We start from the raw sequence: 23,724 nt of genomic DNA on the forward strand, positions 1-23,724 counted from the left end.
ATGTAAGAAATTGACTCTGGTCAAGTCGAGTCACCCACACTCGACGCATTTCTAGCTTCATATGTTTTCCAACTGTGCCACCTCGTGACGTGCAGGTATCAGTAGGTTGTGTGTAACGTCGGGAGAAAAGGACAACTCCCAAAGCAGTCGCGCTTGGAACCATTTTGCGGGTACGTTTTCCACTCGTACCACAATCTTGCTCATTTCGGTTTCGTATGATTCATCAACGCTGGCTGTCGTACTGACTTTGCCTTGAAACGGAAGTATAGTCGCCGGTGAGGAATATGTAGATCGAATGTTTTCTCCCCTTCTGCAACCCAGAATTTTGTCACGTTCTCTGTCTTTTCATGCGAGCGCTTGAATATTCCGACGACTTTTACTTGAAACTTGGCGGTTTGGGTTCGATTTAACATAGTTTCATTTCCTGTATGTACCTTCTGCTTTGAGAGAAATTTCGCTTTACGCTGTCCTTTGATTTCGAGAGCTTCCCTAAAAGGTAGGAATTGGTTGTTTTGAACGGAAAAATAGCCCTCGCATCACAGTAACTTGATATATTTTCAAAAATAGCACTGATTATTGGGCTAGGCACAATGTGCAAAGGACTCGCATCTGAAATCAGTATTTACTCTACCAATTTGAGTCAACTAGAGAAATTATTCCTCTCCTTACTAGTTGGGGTGTGCGAAATCGACTACGTGAGCGATTCGATACTGAATCACATATTAGGCTTCGAGCCCAGTGGAGTATTCAAGTATCACTCATTATGACGAAATACCAGTATGTAAGATGTCAAAGTTCATATATATACCTTCTACGCTACTACAAATAATATCATTTATCCACAATACCTATCTCATTGCACTTTGTGACAATGCTGTGGGTTTATGATGACTTCAGAAATAGCTTTGTACTAGATGTTCCGTAGGCTCCGATACGGCCAGTCGAGGTTTCAATGCTCCCACAGCAGAAAATACCGCCGAAACTATAATTCTCGTTATTCAATTACATTTCATTGGCAAGGAGCGTATAATATCAGCACTCCGAAAATTTCACTACTCGACTCAAATCAATAGATATCTTTATCGAAGCAGATTAGAATAATCACATCATTGTGCCCAGCCCTACTAACCAATATGTGTTAATTCATTAACTAAATTTATCGTTTCCCTCATATTTCCACTGTGGAAGCCTTGGAACTGTATTGGTCATTTAACAGTATAAGAAAGCTGTCGTACAAAACTACGTTAGCGGAAAGGAAATATCTGTAAACCCGCAGTATTTGCAATGAAATAGGCGTTGTCGACAAAAAAACACATTATTTTTAATATGACGTAGAGCTGGCAATATATTATTTGTGGTTGAATGAAAAGTACATATTTGCACTTTCCTCATGCCCCTATGATGTCATTAGTAAGTTGTTGACTACACGTCTAATATTCGATTCATGGTCAAATCACTCAGCCACTCGATTTTCACAACCCTATCAATCAATACTACAAGGAGATTTGTCAGTGGTCATCAACTCTCACAGAACATCATGTTTCAATGATGAGTGACAGTATCGCAAAATCTATTTGGGTGGCCAACAAGTTATAAATCACATTAAGAGCGTATTCTTTCACATACTATTTCAGGCTTCACTGAGTATAATATGATTGGCTGGTATGCAGACTTGTACAAGCTACCGATCTAGTTAGTTGACGGTCAACTAACAACTGTTTTTTTGGATTAGTTATTGCTGTGGAATTTGAAAAGCGAGTAGATTTAGTTACAGTAGTACATTAAACTAACTAGTTGCCAACAACTAGAAAACTCGCGTCATCGTTTGACGTGAATCTTGATCCCGGCGTTTTATTGTGTGATGTTCTTGCAGACATTTCTACCTCAGAGTTATCACTGCAGCTACTGGCGTGGCTAGGCTTTTAGCAGTTTACAGCCTCCCCATTTCAACTAGGACAAACTACTTCGTGAGGACAGACAGTTCCAAACAGAAGTGAAGATAAGTAGTGCAATTCTAACGTTATGTGGGAAAGCACCTAGTTTGCATGATAGGTCAAATTTGTTCAAAATGAGGATTTTTTAGGTCAAAAATGTTAAAGTTTTGATTTTTTAGATCACAATCTTTGGTTTTTTAGGTAAAAGAATCACCCTAGTCATATCCATCCATGTCATCAAACTCTTCGCTGGGACTGCCAGCATTCTGATTGCATTTGTGACATGACGATAATGGGGGCGCGAAATTTTTCACTATCAAAAAGGGGGGCGTGTCAAAGAAAATTTGAGAACCGTTGTTCTAAATCTAATTGAAGTTGCGGGTTTTGCAAAGAGAGTACAGATTTCGGAAATCCAGTAGTTTGTTCAAGTCTGGGTACAGCACCTGAATAGTGGTTTAAAAGTACGGTAAGCATGAACGAGTCTACCAACGTTTTCCTTACCATTCAGCGAGTCGATACAATTTGCCACTTTGTCGGAAGTAAGGTCTTAAATTGGACGAGACCACATCCCTTGAACATGCCAATGGTGGAATTGATGGCGATCTGAATAGAAGATGTCAAAAATGTGACAGCAACGTAACGAAACATATGAATATGTGCAGAAAAATAATGTACTTGCATCTGAGATCTGATGACCATGCGTACAACACACTTGATATAAAAAGGAAGAAATAAGTTTCTCATTAAATTCAAGGTTTTGATATTTGCCTTCGACTTCCACACACTTGCTACAAACAAACTTTGAATTCATTTTCATGTTTGGATGACGGATATAGAGCAGTGGTCGGCAACCTCTGGTTCATGATCCCAAGTGGGGTCGCCTTAACTTTTCCTGGCCTCGCCATAACTCAACATATCTATCACTCTTTCAATTCAACAGTGAAAATCTACTAATAGTTTTATGTTCTTGTTCTCTGTTCAGTTTAGTTACAGTAAGTAGGCGTGCAGTACTGGCGTTCAATGGACGATGTTCAGTCAGATTGCTTTGTGTCTGAAGCTAGCTTAAAATTGCTTTCTTCTTATCATATTTGTCAGTTGGTCAAAGTGATACTGAGATGCCAACCATTAAATATTGAGGCAAAGCTATCCATAGCGGCAAATTTCCACCTCTGATATGCAAGCGTGTTTGTGAAAGCACAGCCTGTCATAGTGGTCTGGCGGACAGTGTTGAAATGACTCGGGTTATGTCTTGAGTCGAGTCAGACTCGAGTCACCTTTTTTCGCATGACTTGATTTGACTCGAGTCACTTTGCAGAAATGACCTGAGTTGATTCGGCGTTTCACAAATGTGGATTAACTAGTGACTGGAAGCAAAATTTACGAGTCAATTTCAAGTCATCAAGAAATTGGTGTTGCTAAAAATCGCGGTATACGTTATAATGTTCGGATTGTTCTCGATACGTTGTTGTGACTGGTGAGAGCGACAAATCATTCATTCAATCATTTTGCGTTTTACTGAACGCCCATTATTCTATAACAAATATATTGACCACTTAGGCTACAGTGTGCGTTGTCGCAGTAGTAAAGTAATATAATAACTACAAGGTCAATGATTGGCCAAAGATTGGTCAATGGTCATTGGTGCTAGGTGATAACCTTAACCAAATCTCTTATTTGATCTAGCATTCAGAATTGTATTCGAATATACTTTACAAGTTTATATTACTAGTCAAGCATTGGCGTAAGCATAATTTATATCTCATGAATAAGTAGTTAGGTAATGCTTCATATCAATTCGTTTCCGCTATCTAAGGTTTTGTGTTCACTATTTTGGCGGATAAATAAATGACTGCGGGTATACAACATTTACTTCGTTTGACAGTACTATGCATTTGGGAGCTATACAACGCATTTTTCCATGTATATTCATCTTTATATTCACCACTCGGTTTAAAATAAATGACGACTCAATCTGAATTCCGAACAGCTAGTAACATGCAATGTGATGCCTTGTACTTCGAAAAGACAACTTGACGTGAATTGTGACTTGACTTGACTCGAGCCAAAATGCGCAATGAATCAATTTGACTCGTGACTCGAAGGTAGTGACTCGATCCCAACACTGCTGGCTTAAGAGAGAGACATGGGATATTTTGCATCATATACCCATGTCTCAGCAACTACATGATACTACAATAGAGTTGTGCTACACACAGATGGATAGCTTCGCGCAGCATAGAGGCAACTAGAATGGAACATGGCGGTATTTAAAAATAATTTATTTGCAGATCCATTATGGTAGTTTTCTGAAGAAAATGACTACAACCCAAATTTTCTTCACAATTTTATGTTTAATTTGATAGCACATCATCTTTAGAGTGCAGTGAACATTGAAAACAATCATTTTGGAATATTTTTGTACCAAAACATTTCTCAATAACCGTTAAACATTTTTCCCTATCGAAAAACGAAAATGAGGTCGCACGTAAATGCTGGTTTTATTTTCGTTTTAATTGGGGTCACCCATTATAAAGTTGCCGACTGGTGGTCTAGAGTAGGTCAGCCCCACAATACTGACAATTGTTTTGGCTGAATATTGGACCGCACATACCTGGTCGTACGAGTCCGTCCCTGCCGAGATACAAATTCCTTTTGTCATCCTCCTTCTTTTGCTCCTTCTGCTGATTTATCATCTTTTCACGTCAGTTCACAGCTTAATTAAGTCGAATCTCATTCCCGTCCAGGTTGTTGCCCTGCAATGGTAGTCAAATAGTCGCAAATATGTTTACAGACAGACTTGTACAATAGGGGGGACTTTTTTTCTAATTTCATCGGCTTTATTGTCAAATCGTCAGGTTACCTTAAAAACCTTGCACAACAAATTTTACTCCATTCCAACCAGTAGATGCCGAGGTCAGTCAAATTGGTCATTTTAATAGTAGTATTTACGGTGACCAATTTCGTCATACCGACATGACCCAAAATCATATTCCAGGTATGCCTGAAGAGGCAGGAATTTCTTTTCCACTTGTTTTGATCTTGACAAGGGCCTGTGGCGGAGTTTGGATGAAGACATCGCCAGTAAACGAAAAAAGATATGACATGGGTTAGCTGGAAATTAGTCCACGTCACTGAAATGGACACGTTAAAAATCTATTCATGGTCATCATTCATGGTAGGGGTGATAGGGGTTGAAAGCCTACCCATTCCAACTACAAACCCTTACTTTTAGAAGTGACGATTCTGCATCCAATATTTCCTTTCTCGTTAGGGATTCAGTAACTTGTATTATCAGTGCTGCCAATTACCAACAATCGACAGTGCATAGCGGTATGCGATCTGGTTAGTTAGTTGCAGAGCTATAATGGTCGTGGTTCCAGTTACGCATCTCAAACACCCAGCAGTTTGTAGGAGTCTTTTGGTATATATTATTTTAGGAAGTGGGTAGAGTTTTATCATTGGCCGAATGATTATGATCAAGTGTTGTAAAGGAAAAATCATACCATAAAATGAAACAGAAAACGAGAAAAGGTAATGTCAAAGTCACAAAATGTCTGTTTTGCTTGCAGTTTTACCTGTTTTCCAATAAAATTCAACTATGGGCCGCTTGATCGGTACAAAGATGCCAGGATTGTCATCAAAACTTTTTGAAGCTTTCAAAGCGTGCTCGTGCTTGGTGATGTTGATGAATGCGTATCAGAGCGGTCTTACGACTCCATCTTTGTTGAAAGTCTTCTCGAGAATCCATGATAACTGCACCATGTCGATCTTTGAATCGGGACAGGAGAAGCTCCTGAAAACATAATGGAATCACTTTATCGAAGTAAAGTAAACAAGTTAGTCACACAAAACGGCTACAGAAAAATATAGAACAGCGCTTCTCTGCCTTATCAGCTTGTGTAACGGTAAAATTTCCAAAAATCAATGTCAACACATAATGTAATGACGACAACAGCATGCAATTTGAAACCAAGAATCTTAACATTAATCAAACGAGAAATTTGCTACTGTCCGTTTGATATCACACCTGTTATACCAGGTCTCATTGAAGCCTCTGAGAGACGGGATAAAACCAACAACTTTTGACCATTTGGTGTATTTTGGAAGAAACGCGACCAAATGTTTGCCAGATATATAATACTGTCAAACATCGCTAATTTGGTATTTTAGAATGTCCTCAAATTTCGGAAACTATTTATGACTCATGACTGGTCCTTAACGAGTTGTAGGCTACTTTCAAACATGGTACAGCACTTGAAGCATTGTTCGCTGAAGACTTCCAGGTTAGCATAAGGTATCGCCAGGTTAGAAAATGTTAAGAACCGCTGCTCTAGTCATTTAGTATACTGCCTCGATGATAGCACTTCATAGAACACACGCATATTTCCGCAGAGAAGTTGTATCCAGTGATAATCAGTTTAACGATAGTCTTGTGTCATAGCTATGAACGGAAATTGTTAACATGACGGATCTAATATTCTCAACCGATGCTACTTGTTCGAGATTCTTATGCGAGGACAGTGGTTCTTAACCTTTACTAACCCGGTGAACCGTTACATTAATCTGAAAGCATTTGGAGAACCCCATATTTTCGGCAAGTCACTAATAAGCTACCAGGTAACACATCTAATACTCCACCGTACTATAGAATACAGGTCCACTGAATCAACTTTGCATTACCATCACTGTTGAAGGAAAAAAACATATAACATGATGATCACACAACATATATTACAGTAAATCAGGGGTCGGCAACCTTTTGCTAGTCGCGGGCCAGATTTCGGGTGTACAACTTTTTGGCGGGCCGGAATTTTTCTTAGTACTATATTTTACGCTCACTTCGGTATATTATCCTACATTGCTGCAATCTCAATCATACCAATCAGAAGACACATGTATTTACACTTCAACACCACAGAATAAATGTGACAATTGACGCAGCTTGCTTTGTGAAAGGTTTTCAACTTCTGGTAATAAGTCAGATGAAACAATAATCAGACCCTATTCAAAATGGACGTCTGAAATACGTGATCTTAGCTTGCTCTTAGTGAATTTCATTGTTCAAAACTATTGTTCACGTGCGTACGTGCTTCCAAAAATCGATGCAATTTCTTTTGCATTGTTGGTCAAGCTGGGATAAAGTCCAATTTCAAGAACGTACTCTTACGTTGCGTCCCAATGCCAATCTCCATAACAATGAAAAATTCGGGGCTGATTGTGGGAGTTCCAGGACCACGAGCGGAATAAAATTTATATTTTCGTAATCAGTGCAGAGTCAGCTTTCGATTGATACCCGTTTTACCAAATTTAATGCTCGGCAAGCTGGTCAAAAATGACTGTCAAATTGCTTGTAGCCAAATGAAAATTATGACGTCATATATTTTCACTCAGGCGTGAGATTTGCCTGTGTCAACACCATATAGGACACTATGATTTAACTATATATAGGCTAACTAACATACGGATGCTAGTTATCTATAAAGGAACAGTTTGAGATTCTGTCATTGCGTCTGAGATGTTCCAAGCGTTTTTGAAGCAAAAAGGACACCTTCATTGTCACACCCCATTAGAGTGGTAAACCCTTTAAAAAAGTATGGAACACCTTCGGTTGCGAGATACACTCGATTGATAAGCACTGATCCAGTCTAGTCTATCTCCATCTCCTACTTCAATCCCCTTCGTTTTATGGCGTAACAATAGACTACTACGATGTAGGCTAGCCTACTATTATATCGTAGCAATGCCGCATTATTTTCATGCAGTGCTGCACTGCAGATTGAAACTCATTATGAAACGGCGGGCCGTATTCTTGTGATAACCAATTATTATGTCGCGGGCCGGACGATTTCGCTTGGCGGGCCGGATCCGGCCCGCGGGCCGTAGGTTGCCGACCCTTGCAGTAAATGATTGAGACTTCTGCTGTATGAGTCTGGTTCAGAATGACTTGGACAACTAAATAATTCTTGTTGTTTGATTTCACTAATTGTAGGAAAATGTCGGTAATATAATTCTAACATAATTAGATTAATTATTCTTTGCTGTAATTCTAATCCAATTTCTTAATTCTAATGTATTTTCTGGTTCATCCAGAATTGCTACAGGAGAACTGTACCGTGCAAAACGAGTCGATAATAGTGTGCAGAGATTTGTCAGCGTCATGCTTATGAGAATAAGGTCAGAAATGATATGAACTGGACTTCATACCATGTACAAGCTTTTGCAAATTGAGTAATTCTAATTACAATCCAATTTGGTAAAACTGTGTAACTATGTAACTTGAAGTCTGGTCTTATTTGAAAAAAAAGGTCCAGTTATAATTCGAATTCTAGTCTAATTTGGAGAAGAAAAAAAATGTGCAGCTGCAACTCTAATTCTAATCTAATTTCGAAAACCTGAAAATCATGTAGTTGTCCAAGTCTGGCTCATAAAACCCCTGGGGTAATCGTATGAGCCCTGGTTAGTAGGCACCGCTCCAAGGTAAAATACAAAGCATGCAATCAGTTGTGATTCTGACTTTGTACCGTTCACACTTCTAGGAAGATTGTCATAATAAAGTCAAGTTGCAGAGAGACATTACGATATTTTCTGTTTGGGCCGTTTTGCATTGTTGATCTTTTAACGTTTCTTCCATTCTATTGCGTTGAGACCTTTCGCGGCTCGCGTTCCTACACAAAAAAAAACACAGCCGGTCAGTGTCGTCAGCATTGCAATTTACTGCAAGTGTTAATCGGATGTGGCTACTTTCGAAGTAGATTCTCGATTAGAGCAAAATGATTCACACAAGACACAGGAAGAATATTGGAAACCATTTTCAACTACAACGACACAGGGGACTGTAACTCGGTAAAATAGGTGTTTAACCTATCTCAAAACTACTCTGTAGTTTTCAAAATCAAAATGCAAAAGTAAGTACCGTAGTTTGGTTGTTAAGTAGAAATGGAAGTAGTCATAACATAACCAATTTAATTAGTTCCGGTACAGAGATGAGCATGGATTAGGATTAGGTTTTGAAAAAACAGGATTTGTGAAATTTTCTTGGATTTGGATTGGATTTGGATTATACATTTTTTTCAGAACGGATTAGGATTTGGACTGGATTGACATATTTTCTTGGAGATTGAAATGTTGTGTGGCGAATGGCGACAAACTTTATTCAGATCAGTTATTAATGTACTTAAGGTTACTAGGTTATCTTGAATCTAGTGAATAGTTGGTTGTGAAAGAAAATTATCGAATCCCTCCATTGCATAAATTAGTATTTTTCTGAATTTCCAGTTGGAATCGGATTAGGATTAGACATGGACTTGAATGTGTAAAATTGATGGATTAGAATTTGGATATGGATTTGAAGGTTCGGATTTGGATTGGATTAGGACATAGAAATTTCAAATCCGCTCATCTCTGTCCGGTATACTAAGCAAAATATACTAAAAATTTTAGGAATCAAAATGGAGTCAAATGCCATCCAAGCGGGAAGCAGTAATCTTCACAGCAAACAAAAACTTCATGTTCACTGAAAATGAGCTTTTAAAGTTGGTATGTAATAGTTGTAAATATCAGCTAAAATAGTTGAGAATCACTGGGTGACATGAACTCAAACGGGAACTGTACCGCTCGGATACTATGATGATTAATTATGATAAAAATGTAGGAGAGTGGGTCTTGGATATAAATGTGTTACATGATACCATGCCATAGACTGCAGGTCTGTCAGATATAATACTATTTTATACATCGATACGCTAGTGCAGTGCTTCTCAACCTTTTTGAACATCATCGGCACTTTTTCTGCAAGATAAATTTCATGGCAACCAATCAACCGAAAATTTTTATACAAAATAAAAATGTCGATACTTAACAAGATTCTGTTTTTATGTGCAAGAAGTATGCGACTGGTTTAGGCTATTAAATGTCTCATTAAAAATACCACTCTATTCCGTAGTCTTGATTTCAACTATAGTGCACTCAACCGTTTTCGGCGAAATAAGTGTTCAGTTTTGTACAAGAACTTCTGGTGCTTGGATATCCAGGTGTTTATAAGAACCATCCCGCACTCCTATCCAGGAAACAGCGTCTTTTCCTTGTGCAAAAAAAGAGGTTTCCGACAAAGGTCTCACAACCTCCAGTTCGTCGAATGTCTGCAAAACCCGCATGTCTGTTTCAATGCTTCTCTCATATGACTTGGAAAGTAAGCTCCAAAACTAACATGAAGAATAAGCACATATGAGCCGGATACCTTGTGATACGCTGATAAACAGTGACCTTGGATATATAAAAACAATCTGCAAGAAATTCCACAAATTGTACCTGCATATTATCAGACCACTTAGGTGGTGTGGAGACTCAAAATTATACCATTGCAACCCATACTTTGAGGAGCCGTGACGGGGACAGAATTTGCTTTACAGAAACTTGCAAGTGTGAGTATGTGATGGTGGTGTGTATTACTATCTTCGTGCCCCGTGATAATCAAACCATTTTTACGAAAATATGATGATTTTCCAGAGAAATAAAGCAGACGGTCATTTTTAAGTCATTAATCCCGCGTGTCGCAAGCTCAGACTCAGCTGATGTACTGTAGCCTATACATGCCACTACACCCGGTTTTGTACCAGACATTTTAGTAGGCAATAAATACAGCGCACAAATAGTAATTCACTACGGCTGGCGTGAGACAAAGTTATTGTAAAAGATACGAATTGGTCAAACACGTTTGTGCATTTACGTTTCAAAGACCAAGGTCATGGAGCCACTGCACTCGAATTTCCTATCAGGTTTATTTGAATTATTCCACGCCAGAACAAGTACGGTGACAATTATTCACTGTTTTCATCCGCATTCATCCGCACCACGTCTCTCATCCGCACTGTAAATTTTTCCATCCGCACAAATGCGTACCATCCCACATGTTGAAAGGCACTGCGCTAGTTCATTTAATGGAGAACATCAAACTTTTGAATCGATTTATAAATTCGTAATGTATTTATCTGCGTCTTGTCATGACAGAGTTCATGCCCTACTTTCGTCTTGGCATACAACACAATTCACAATAATGTAATTGCTGGACCAAACTTTTCAAAAGTAACCTACCTTTCAACTACTTGAAGAATATTTATATGTGATTGTGTAACCAAAGAAGACTTATAAACCAAATTCGTTACATATTGACTCTTGACTCAGAGATCTGTGAGTATAATGAAGTCTGGAGTCTCGCCCACACCAAAGTTGTTGCTTTTTGAAAATAAATCCAAGAATCTGAATCAAGTTAGTGCTTTTTAATAGAGCCACATACAACGAGTGTGATATCAAAAAGGCACTAGCAACTGTCTAATTAAAATAAGCCTCTGATATTTGCTTTCAAGTTGCACACTTGCCTTGAATACGTTTTAGGTTAATTTTGATTTTTGATGACTGGTCTAGAGTAGGGCAGAACCACAATACTGAAAAGCTTGTGTTGGATATTGGCCTCATGTACCCGGTCGAACGAGACATTACCTACCGCGATACGAATTCCTCTTGTTCTAAATTTCATGATTTCGGTTCTTCTGTTGACTGGGAATCCTTTTCATATCAGTACTGCTCACTGCTTGATACGCTTGAATCTCTTTCGCGTTCAGGATCTTGCCTGAAATGGCAGCCATAGATTTATTGACAGACATACTTACGAACTACCATTCTAGTTAGTTGGTGATCATTATTCAGTTAGCTCTAGTTGCAGATTTTGAAAAGCGAGTAGTTCTAGTTCTAGCTCATGTTGCGGATTTCATAAGGTTAGTAGTGATAGCAGGGTTCTAATGACTCGACTCGAGTCACGATTTTTGGTGAACCGACTGGACTCGAGTATTTTCTACAAATGCATAAAATGACTCAAATCGACTCGAGTTATTTTGTGCATTGACTCAACTTGTACCCGATTCATTATACATGACTCGAACCAAGTCATGTGACTCGAGACTAGGACGGCCAAGACAGACATTTCATTGTAACTTTACAAAATAGTTATGTTCTCATATTATTGGTATTTCGGCTATCGGTACTGATATTTGTAAAATAGGGTCAGGAACTGTTAGAATTGAGAAAAATTACGATGTTATGAATGCGGGCAATTCTATATCACTAGAGCACAGTTGAAAAAGTGGGTTGAATCTGATTGAGATCAAAACTTAACAGTGAACACAATGACATGGACTCGGACTTGACTCGATGTTGTTTTGAAAATGACTCGACTTGACTCGTGTCAAAACTATAAAAGTGAAATTGACTTGTGACTCGGATTCTTGTGACCTGGTCACAACCCTGAGTTCTAGTTGCACAATTATAAAATAAACAACTAGAAAACACGCGTCTTGCTATGAAGTAAATCATTATACCGGTGTTCTGTCGTGATAGGTTCTTGCGGGCATCGTTACTGACAGGGGCATAGCCTGGGTTTGAGGGTCGAAACCCCTGCCATTTGACGCTCGAAACCAGTTCCTATTAAAATGCAGTTTCTATCTTATTTGCAATGCAAAGTTTGTATTATAATCAGAGTTAGATGTGTTTTATTTAGATAGTATGGGATTTCAAAAGGCCATTACGTCTACATGTACTTGTAGTTACGAGTTTTGCAATAGCCGCAATAGTGAATTTAAACTAAACACGGACACATCTACATACATTTTTGTCTCGATTCAGCACGTCGACACAGTTTGTCGCTTCTTCCGAGGTCTTGAATTGGACGAGAGCACCATGTCCAGGTCATTTTTCTCCGATTCAACTCCCGAAATAACCGTCTCTTGTCGATTCGGTCCATATTTCGCAAGACTCGCAGTCTTTTGGGGTATTTTAGACTAAAAAAAGGACAAATTGCCAAAAAGGTTGAATTTTGGGCGAAGGGAGAACAGTTCTTGAAAAAGGAGGACAAATCCTCCTATATGTGGACGCATAGTAAGAAGTTCATGCTTTCTACTTGAGAATCCTTGCTGACTACTTTGACCACCTCTGCATACCGTCCACTTTTCCACTTATTGTGACGTCAGGGTGAAAATTTGAGTGCGTCACACATTTATTCCTCACCATGTTAGTTATGAAAGCAGGTAACACCCAAGAAACGTGGACTGCAGAATTGTACGAACTACCAATCTAGATAGTTGACAGTAAACTAACTACTGGCTTTTTTGAGTAGTTCTAGTTGTAGCTGCAAGTTTTGTAAACTGAGCAGTCCTAGTTCTGGTTTCAAGTTTTGAATATCCAGTTGTTCGCACATGTCTGGCGGACTACTGACTAGCAATACAATGAGACACGTAACAAAATAAGCTCTACCTTGGCATAGAAAATCCGAGAAAGCCTTGGCCAAACTGTCTTCCAAAACATCGAGACAGATTTAGAACAAATACAGTCCGTACTTTGCGACCATCGTGAGACGTCTTGGAAGCGTATTTCTTCTTGGACTCGACAACTGAAAGCAAGCAAGCACTAAAACCAAGCACACATGAGCTTGAAATTGCGTTTACTGATCTCTTACGGGTGTATCTATTTAGCCAATGTCGCCAACTCTACTACTTCTGTAGCAATAATGCCGGCAACTATACCGACGTGAGAGACACGGCGCATATTTCCGTTTGTATATTCATATTATATTGAATTGCACAAAATCAGGGCAATTTCATTCTACCTGTAAGAATTGGTAAAGCGATATATATAGAGAGAGCAGCCAACCAGATGGAGATAGAAGCCGTCATTGATGCTACACCAGTAGAATAATAAAATATTTCCTGGCAGAGTCGAGATTGTTATCAAAATTTATGCTTCTCAAGGATAGTTGACGATATTGACTACATATCTACGCCCGCCTCTTAACGGGTCTCCAAATATACACTGTCACTTTTAAACTAGATTTTGTGGTATCGGGTACGTGGACTGTAAGACTAACACCATGATCACAAAGTACAAACAACTAGAAATAACATCACTAAGCACCTGGAACAGAGGAAATAGATCTTTGAAGAAGTTTTAAATTTTAACACGTGGATATATGAATTTTGCAGAACCGGACTATGATTTAGTCAGGGAATTATTTTGACTAATCTCGAATTGGCATGCGACATGCGACTCACTTTTTACTAGATTGGAAAGCAGGACTTGTACTTGAACTAGATTATAAATTTATGACATCACTTCTACATTAACAGCAACTCTAACTACTTTGCGCACCCATGCCAGAGTAGCAAGCAGATGGATTTCACATGATATTTTCTCGAAAGCCAGGCGTGACTCACTTCATGTGGGGTTAGATTCGTCGCGAAGCGTTTTCGTTGGGGACAGCGTCGTATTGAGGTTGACATCTTTGTAGACAATCGATTCAGGAATCGGTTGCCCGGATTTTGTCAATGCCTTTTCCTTTTTAACGCAATCTCGATTATTACCAAATACTAGAAAATTTTAAGCTTGCCCAAATTAGATAAACTGACACCTACATTGTTTTTCCGAATTATATTACAACTAGAATGACAGTACACTGGTTTTTCAGATTAGATTAAAATCAGAATTAGAATCGTTGAATTCGCAAAAACTTGTAAACTGATTTAAATTACGGATTAGAAAAAAGTACAACAACAAAAGTAAGTTCATTTTCATAAGCACTAAAATAGCGAATTTCTGTACAGCAAGCACGGCTCGTCTCGCACTATACAGTTTTCCTATAGCAGTGGTTTTCAACCTTTTTGTTTTCGCAGACCCCTTTTGGACCGTCAGGGACCCCCGCGGATCCCGTATAGTTTTCACTCAAAATTAGTTTAAAAAAAATACGCCTAGAAACTGTACTTAATCTGTATTCATGAGCATGAACATTAGTAGTGAAGAGAACGAGTATATCATGGTTGTTACTGGTAGTGACAAGAACACACAAATATTAGGATTTGAAAACATTGATTTGTCAAATAATGTAATTCACAATTTACTCACTTTGAACCTTATAAGTATGTCTGTCGGAGATTGACGTTTGTAAGACTCTGATCGGTTGAGATTGTCATGCAAATCTTTTGCGAAAGAAATTCTGAGCCACCGGATGAATAGCCTTTCAATGAGATGTTATGTGTGATGATCTTGTGATTGCAATCAACTGTAATATAATCAGAAGTGGTTACATAAAGTAGAATCAGTAAACCTATATATCTATATATAGCACAGTACCACCTATATTGATCTATTTCCTATAGTTTACAGGCAGAAATGGTCAAGTTGTCCTCGGAGTTTCTCAGGTAGAAGTAACGTTATACATTTCTACTCGAGTACAATTAGAAGTAGCGATTCACAAGTAAGTTAAATGGTTAATGCTAGGCTTGCCTGGAAAACTGAAAAAGGTTCAAGTATACGTGCAAGTGGTCGAAAATCATAACCATTCGAGTAATTAGTGCAGGTATGCAAAACGTATTTGGGATTTGAGTACTATGAAAAATTAAAATAGCATGATACTGATCACCAATGCTAGAAGAGGGCCAGATTCAGTTTTCTAGTTTATTTCAAGTCAAGTCAAATCATAGCAATGGTTGTAGTTGTCTGTGCTCGAAGCGAGATGAAATATATTATGAATATCGACTGCTACATCGGCATGATCAGCGAGGGTGGGAGTCATCAGTTTAATCGGCAGATGATGATATATCCGATAACGGTCAGGCTCTAGTTCAGTGGTTCTCAACCGAGCGTCCGCGATAGCTACAAATTCGCAGAAATGTTTAATGGCCTAATTTGAATTTTTATAAATTAGATAAATAACGCGGCAGCATCGCTTCATAACTGCTAACACTTCAGAACCGTATTATTGCCACAAATTCTCAGATTGTAGACTAGGAGTTAGTTTAGTAATCAGACGTGGTCAGTGACACAGTATTTCTACTTTTGGTCAGGGTTGTAACCAAGTTACAAGGTTCCAGGTCAATCTCACTTTTGTAGTTCTGACTCGAGTCATTTTGAATTCACCACCGATTCAAGTCCGAGTCCATGTCAACAAGCAGAGAATCGAGTCTGAGTCTTGGTATTATGACTCGAGTCCGAGTCCAAGTAATTGCGTCGACTGCTCACTTTTCCGTTAAAGTCTTGTTTAATCCTTTTTTATAACTGTTTGGTGATATCGAATGGTTCGCATTTATAAGATACTAATCTATTTTCAACTTGTAACAGTTTATGGTTTCATTTTAAAGTACGGCTACCAATAGATGAAATACCAATAGTGTGGCTACTTGACTATTTTTCGAAATTACAATGAAATGTCCGCCTTGGCCGCCTGAGTATCAAGTCATATGGCTTTGACTCGAGTCATTACACAGATTGACTCGAGTCGAGCCATTTCCGTACTTTGAGATAATGACTCGAGTCAAGTTGAGTCATCAGAAAATCGCGACTCGAGTCGAGCCGTGACTCGAGTCATTACAACCCTGATTTTGGTAATGCTCAAGTACTGGTAGGCTTGTCTAGTTACACTACCTACACAGTTTGTTATGATTTTAGACTGCTTCTACTTGTACTTCACAGTTTCATGTAAAACCAGCCTACTTACTTCTCAACCATGATGATTTGTCAAGTGGAAGTAGTTTGGGGATGAGCATGCGTGATTTTTCGAACTACATTTGCATGACACGTGGGCGAAATATTCCTGCATCACAAACATAAAATATATTTTTGGAAAATTGCACATAAGCCTAATGTCGCATCATTTGTCATGCTACGTCACTCACGGAGATGCACATGCGATTCCGGAAATATCAAACTTCGATTACTTGCTAAAAGCATGTAACACGCCCAACAAATTGACTTTTTCGGACTACTTACTCGTTTATTTTTCAGACCCTTCATTTCGTACGTACACTTGACGTAGACATTGAAAATCTATTTGAATTCGAGTACAAAGTTACGGCTATCTTCCACATCAATTTGAGTTTCTTCATTGACTACTTGGATCACGTAGTAACATACCGTACAGTTTTCCAGTTGCATGTTCAAACTTGCGGACACTTATTTTTCGCATCAAGTTCAAGGACTGCGTCACGCACATTGCTCACCATGTTAGTGATAAGAATAGGCATCAGTCTACACCACACAAGAAGCGCGTACACTAGATTTCTACTGCCAATGTAGATTGTTGACGGTATACTAACTGCAGGCTTGTTATAGTAGGTCTAGTTTTAGTTCTAGTTGCAGAGATTAAAAAGTGGGTAGTCCTGGTTCTAGATTTTTGGTCTAAAAATCCAGTAGCTCACACAAGACTCGCGGACTGCCGACCAGTGATGCAACGAGACACAAGTTACAAAATAAGCTCCACCTTGGCATCGTAAATCTGACCATGCACCGAAAAAGCCTCGGCCAAAACGTTTTCCAAAAATTGACAGATTTCGAACGAACAATCCAGCCGTCCTTTGTGAACATCGTTAGACGTCTTGGGATCGCGTTTCGTCTTGGACTTAATAACTAAAAGCAAACAAGAACTAAGACCAAGCACACACAGCATGCGTTCGAAATGCCGTTTTGCTGATCTCTTAAGGGTGTAGCTATTTTGCTAATGTCGCCAATTACGGTATACTGCTTGAGTAGCAATATCTCGTGAACTATACAGAAGTGAGAGAAAAGGCGCTCATTTTCGTTGGTATATTCCTATAACGCTGAATTGCATAAATTCTCCATGCTATCTTGAACAATGGGTATAATAATTGTGAGCGACATATAGAGTAAAACAACAAGATGGATAAAAAGAGCTGTTTAAAAACAATTTTTTCGTTCAAATTTCACGGGCTACGTGATAAAATAATTATGTTGGCTAAAACAACGCGGCACACCCAATTTCGCTCAATTCCAACCAGTAGAAGCAAGACTCTTGCAATTGAAAGTTTTGAATTTAACATATAAAAAATAAAATTTCAAATTATTTCGGCCGACCCCATAAAATTGTTACGCTGTCAGTAAAGATGATACACACCGAATTTGGCTCAATTCCAACCAGTAAAAGCGAAGTCATTGCGGTAGAGAAATTTGGGTTTGAATAAATTAGTATTTACGGTGGCTAACTCTGGAATTATTATTTATTATAAAATCATGGAATCAGATATTTTGCTACTGCAATAAGTTTGCTTCTAGTGGTTGGAATCGACCCAAATTTGGTGTGTCATCTCTCTTGACAACCTAACAATTTATGGGGCAGACAGAAATTTATTTTTTATATGTATTCTAAATTTTCTACTGCAAGAATCTCGCTTCAACTGGTTGGAATTGAGTCAAATTTTGTTGTAACAAGTCTTGTAATTGCTTAAAAATGAACAGAAATACTTCTACTTCAATCGCCAGATAGTGTAAAGCTACAGTCCAACATAAAAGACTCGATTCAAGTCACTTTGTCTATTCACTCCAATCGAGTGATTGTCAAATTTGAAGATAATGAGCGTGGGTCATTTAATGAATTGCTAACGGGCCGTTTCGTGAATTTATTGAAAAGTCTGAGAACCACTTGGTTACAAAATCATAATTGTAAGGCACCTACAATGTCGCTGCCAATTTCAATTGTGTCTTGCAAAGTATGTCGTGATATTAAACTCACCTTGTACTACAATTGAAAATGTCGTTGCTTCAAAGTTGCGCAAATTGCTTGAATCTGATTGATAAAAAGACTCTTGTCTGTAATGACAAAGAAAAGAGACGTCGATTCAAAATCGACTCAAATTCAAACTCAACAGTTAACCAATGTGTTGAGAATTTTTTTTACATACAGAAGTAATCATATCGGCAGTGATGTCACAGAATGAAAAACTCTCATATCCGAGATCATTGATTTAGGGATAAAACAAAATATGAACTTACCCATATGGTGCCTTTCAGTCTTTCAGACATTGATGTTCGTCAGATTACATCTGATCGGTTGCGATTGCCGTACGGATGTCTTTATGATCCAACTGGTGAGCATCGGAGGAACAGGACTTAAAATGAATGTCCTGTGATGATCTTCCATGAGCAAGGTCTCTATGAGAAGAGGGAAGATATGAAAATTTCACAACGTCATTACAATTCCCATACACATGATTAGGGTTAGTTCGGATATCAATAATTTTCACTATCCGGATAACGGATATATCCGGATATTTTGGAATTTATCTAACCGGTTAACCGGATAATACCTGCTAAGTGAGACAATCGATTTCATTACGTCTGCATGTAAAACGGATCGCAAAATCATTACACAAAGTTATTGTAGAGTACCTACCTACGGGCGCAGTATGAGCGAATACGAGAAAAACCACGCAAATTTAATGTTCACGGCTTCTGCAATGCCCTCTTTATAAAGCACAGATGCATCAATTGTGGGATCCTGTAGCCGGGACCGGAATTTTGTAACAAAGAGTCCACGTTAACTGAATGCTTTTTCAGCTTCCACAGAAGAGGGCTGAATAGAAAGCAGCGCTTCGTAGAGAGTCATAAGGTTGGCAGGTCGTACGCCGGAACCTTCAACGGCTTTACATCCTTTTGACCATCCTTATGTTTAGGTTTGGTGTACTAGAAGGACGACTAGCTGATACTGGAATTGATGCCGACATGATACCTCGCTCTAATTCACGTGATCAGGCACGCAGCCAGCCGAAAATGTAGGGGGATTGAAATAAAATCAGGGGGTTTCGATTTTTTTTTCGAATTAATCATCAGCGGAAATCAATTACGCTAGCACGCACGCAGATTTTTGTGAACATTCGATGTCATTCAGTTTCGCGGTGTCACTCTCAGAATCACCAATTAGAATACACTTAACGGCATATCGTCAACAAGCCATCGAGAGATAGGAGCCAATGCATGCTGGGTCCGAGATGGTTAGGCCAGCGATTATATCGTTCGTAGGCCTATTGCAGATGCGATTGTGTAGGTCAACGATAATATCGTGAGCACCAAGCCAATGACGGTGCGATTGTGCAGGCCAGCGATGGAATAGTGTGTACACTGCACATGGCCTATTGCAGATGCGATTCTTCAATCCAGTGGAACTATCGGCTTGTTGAAGACGCGATAAATCAGGCCAGAGACGATAGCCGAGCGCGCGGCAATCAATGACCTAATTTAACGATCTTCTCAGCAGGAAATCGGGTCACATTACATTGTGCAATGTGTACAGACGCAACTCGCTAATTGGCAACACGCTTCTCGTTAATCGGCCGCGCCAACACTGAATACGACTTATTGAAGCTTACTAAAGCGTGTAAAATGCATTAGCAACGATTCATTTTTATCCGGTTAACCGGCAGAAAAATATCCGGATATCAGATAGTGAAAATACCTGCGGTTAACCGGTTAACCGTTATCCGGATAATCCAACCCTACACATGATGTAGGTTAACATGCAAAAGGTATGACATATCTGCATATTGGAGGGTGTGCGATCTGACTTCCTACTGACCATGGTAGCGTACATTAGCACAGTGTATTCGAAGATTCAAAACACCATGAACAGCATACATACAACACACAATTTAATGACATATAGTAATTTCATATATAGAATGTTACTTAGAAGTATCCACTGAGAGAACAGACTAACGGAATATGTGACTTTTTCATTAAGGAAGACACTGATTCTTCATTTGTATGACGAACTTACACTCATTGAGAACCATGAGATGCAGTTCCTCCATTTTTTCAAGATGCATTCCAAGTTGAAGTTTTTCTTGACAGTTAAAGAGAGACATCTGAAAATAGTAGGTGCATTAAAGATGAATAGCTCTTTGCTGCTCTTATATAAATGTGCTCCGATTAAGAGGAGAACTGACTGCTTTCACATAGCTATGTAATGCCTTATTAATACCGATTTGAAGTGAAGAGAAATGATTCGCATAATTGGAATTTTTGGTCAACTTGACTTGAGTCGAGCAATTTTCTTGAAAAATGGAAAATGACTCGAGTCAGTGTGGTGTCAACTTGTAGGCCTACTACAGTCATTGCGCAAGTCTCAATGAAGTCATATGACATGACTCAAACATTATATACAACTTGATTGAAGTCTCGTGTATCAGGATCAATACTTGACTCTGCGACTCGAGTCAAGTCATGACTCGATTTATTACAAGCCTGAATGTAGCCACGGTATTGTCATAAAAGGATATTGTTACGAAAATCTTGTCTATCCGCGTTTTTGTTGCTCATTATCAGTTACTCAAAAAGATGATTCTTGCCATTTTGAAAGCTAGTACTGGGAAATTATTACCAAAAGCCTGCGTCTCATTCAGACAATCTATTTGGTAAAACAACTTATACTCAAGTACTCATCAGAACTTCTGCTTTTGAATATTACTTCAAGGAGTTGTAACAAGTCTCAAATCGCTCATAATTGATGAGAAGTTAAGGGGTCGACTTCAGACTTCCTACCAAGTGTCGGAGATTTATCTAGGCTCCCCCTTGTCATATCATCTGTGTAAGCAGTGTCTTATAAAAGCCCAGACACGGGCCGTGCTACAAGTCGGCAGCGAAAGGATAGAAATGAAGAAAATTGGCCTGGCTTTATTGGCCATGGTAGTCAACAAACACCATGAACACCACAAACAACAACAGAAATACTTCTACTTCAACCACAAGATAGTGCAAGGCTAGAGCTAGAGCTAGAAACTGCGTTTACCTGTAGTCATACACATGTTAGGAGTGAAAAGAATGAGTATATCATGGTTTTTACTGGTGCTGCCAACAACCAGTGTTGGGATGACTCGAGTCACTTTTCTCGTATGACTTGACGTGACTTGGCGCGTCAGAAATGTGGTTTGACTCGTGACTCGGAGAAAAGGGTTCGAGTCAATTTCAAGTCATCAAGTAACAGTGTCGATAAAAAGGGCTGATCTTGCATAGATTCGAATTGTTCTCGATACGCTGGTGTGACATGTAAGAGTGAGCAATCACAATTTTGAATGATAATTTTTGATTGAGGCTATACGGTTATTTGAGTACTTTATCAGTTCTACACATGCGTGGGCGATACGAAGCCTTTTTTTACATGCATTTTAAACTAGGTATAGTCGTCCCACGGTTCCAAACTAATGGCAACTTCCAAACAGCTACCGGTATCAAAATGCGATGATGCAATTATGCTTCGTACTTCAAAAAATCAACTTGAATTGAACTATGACTTGACTCGTGACTTGACTTAACTCGACTTAACTCGAGCCACCTTTGAAAATAGGATGACTTGACTCGACTCGAGTCAAATGTCAATGACTTGAAATGACTCGTGACTCGAAGGTGGTGACTTGGTTCAAACACTGCCGACAACACGCCACTATTCGGATCTGAAATCATGGATTTGCCAAAATAATGTAATTTATAATTTACTCACTTTTCACCTCCTCGTGTGTCAGTTGAACATTTATGTTTGTCAGATTCCGACTGCACGGTTGAGATTGTCATGCAAACGTCTTTCACGAAAGAAATTTAGATGTATCGGAGGAACAGCCTCTCAAATGAGATGTTATGTACGATGATATTCTGATGGCAATCCACTGTAATAAAAGCAAGAGTTGTCCTATAAAGTAGATTCAGTAAATGTAGCCATCTATAGAAAGCACAGCAGCCGACCATATTCATCTATTTCCTATAGTCACAGGCTGAAATGGTCAGGTTTTCCTCAGTGTTACTCAGGTAGAAGTAACATCATACGTTTCTACTCAAGTGCAATTTACAAGTAACTTGAAAGACAAATGCCAGTTTTGCCAGAAAAATGAAAACTGTTCAGGTAGAAGTGTAAGTGGTCCTAAATCATAACAACTCGAGTACCGTACGGTAATTAGTACTAGTATGCAAAACTTATTTGAGATTTGAGTACTTTAAAAAGAATTTAAATGACTTCATTACTGACCACCACTGCTTGCAGAGGACCTGATTTGGTTTCCTAGTTTATTTCACGTCCAAGCTCAGCAATGGACGTATGTGTTTGAAGCGAGATGAAATATATTTTGAGCACCGGCGGCTACATCGGAATGATCAGCAAAGGTTTAGTTATCGGTTTGATGGGTAGTTCATGAGATATCCGGTAATGGTCAGGCTCTAGTTCAACACACAATGGCAGGGGGCAGACTAGTGCACCATACTCAACCAACCATTGGACCGGGAACTGCTTAATTTTTAAAACAAGCAACCATAACTACTTATTTTCAAAACTAGTAACTAGAATTACTCATTTTTCAAAATTCGCTACTAGAAATAGAAATTTAATTACTCAATTTTTAACAATTAGCAACTTGAGTTGGATTTACGCTATTTTTAAAATCCGTCACTACAACTAGAACTACTTATTTTTCAAAACTAGCAATTAGAAATTGGAACTACTCAAGTTTTCAAAACAAGTAACTAGAAATAGAAGTATAATCACTCAATTTTTGAAAATTAGCAACTTGAGTTAAAACCGGAACTACGATCTTTTTAAAATCCGTAGCTAGAACTAGGAATGACTACTAGGGTGTAGTGAAAAATGGAAAATTTTCAATTTTAAAACGAACACTTGATATGTGGTGCCAAATTAAAAAAAAAATTCTATAATAATTTTGGGCTTGTGCACCCTCTAGTTGTCGAAATTGACTAGACTTTACTATAGTCAATCTGTATAATGACTCAGTTTGAAGAACGCGAGTCATTGCGCATGACTCTGACCAAGTGACTCGAGTCTGAAACGGCCAAGACCAACATACCATTGCAATTTCGAAGAATAGTGAAGTAAATACAGTGATGGTATTTCATCAATTGCTGTTGGTACTTGAAAATGCAATCTGAAACTGTTCAAAATGCGAAAATCAGTTTATATGTTTTAAAT

General features: G+C 38.7%; 2 protein-coding genes across 8 annotated transcripts in view; both read right to left on the reverse strand.

The window, feature by feature from the left end:
• The window catches only part of LOC145438686 (uncharacterized), a 403,715-nt gene that overhangs the window by 297,938 nt on the left and 82,053 nt on the right, over positions 1-23,724 (reverse strand). The gene's annotated exons all lie outside the window — the stretch shown is intronic.
• Positions 11,169-22,593, reverse strand: LOC145438624 (uncharacterized). Of its 7 annotated transcripts, none has more exons than XM_080316132.1 (6): positions 22,255-22,593; positions 18,756-18,914; positions 18,496-18,549; positions 13,236-13,371; positions 12,591-12,763; positions 11,169-11,559 (listed from the first exon to the last, which is right to left on the reverse strand). In XM_080316132.1, exons 2-6 carry the CDS (start codon positions 18,757-18,759, stop codon positions 11,456-11,458), a joined length of 471 nt encoding a protein of 156 aa, XP_080172258.1. In that variant the 5' UTR covers positions 18,760-18,914; positions 22,255-22,593; the 3' UTR covers positions 11,169-11,455. The 7 variants fall into 7 exon arrangements, 3 of the variants coding, with proteins under 3 accessions (XP_080172258.1, XP_080172133.1, XP_080172193.1); XM_080316007.1 differs by having other exon boundaries at positions 11,170-11,559; positions 18,496-18,567; positions 18,752-18,914; XM_080316067.1 differs by lacking the exon at positions 22,255-22,593 and adding an exon at positions 20,536-20,809 and having other exon boundaries at positions 11,170-11,559; positions 18,496-18,567; positions 18,752-18,914.

Source organism: Botryllus schlosseri, chromosome 1 (genome assembly GCF_051294905.1).
Source record: "Botryllus schlosseri isolate E-star chromosome 1, Bs_hap1, whole genome shotgun sequence".
Lineage (NCBI taxonomy): Eukaryota > Metazoa > Chordata > Ascidiacea > Stolidobranchia > Styelidae > Botryllus > Botryllus schlosseri.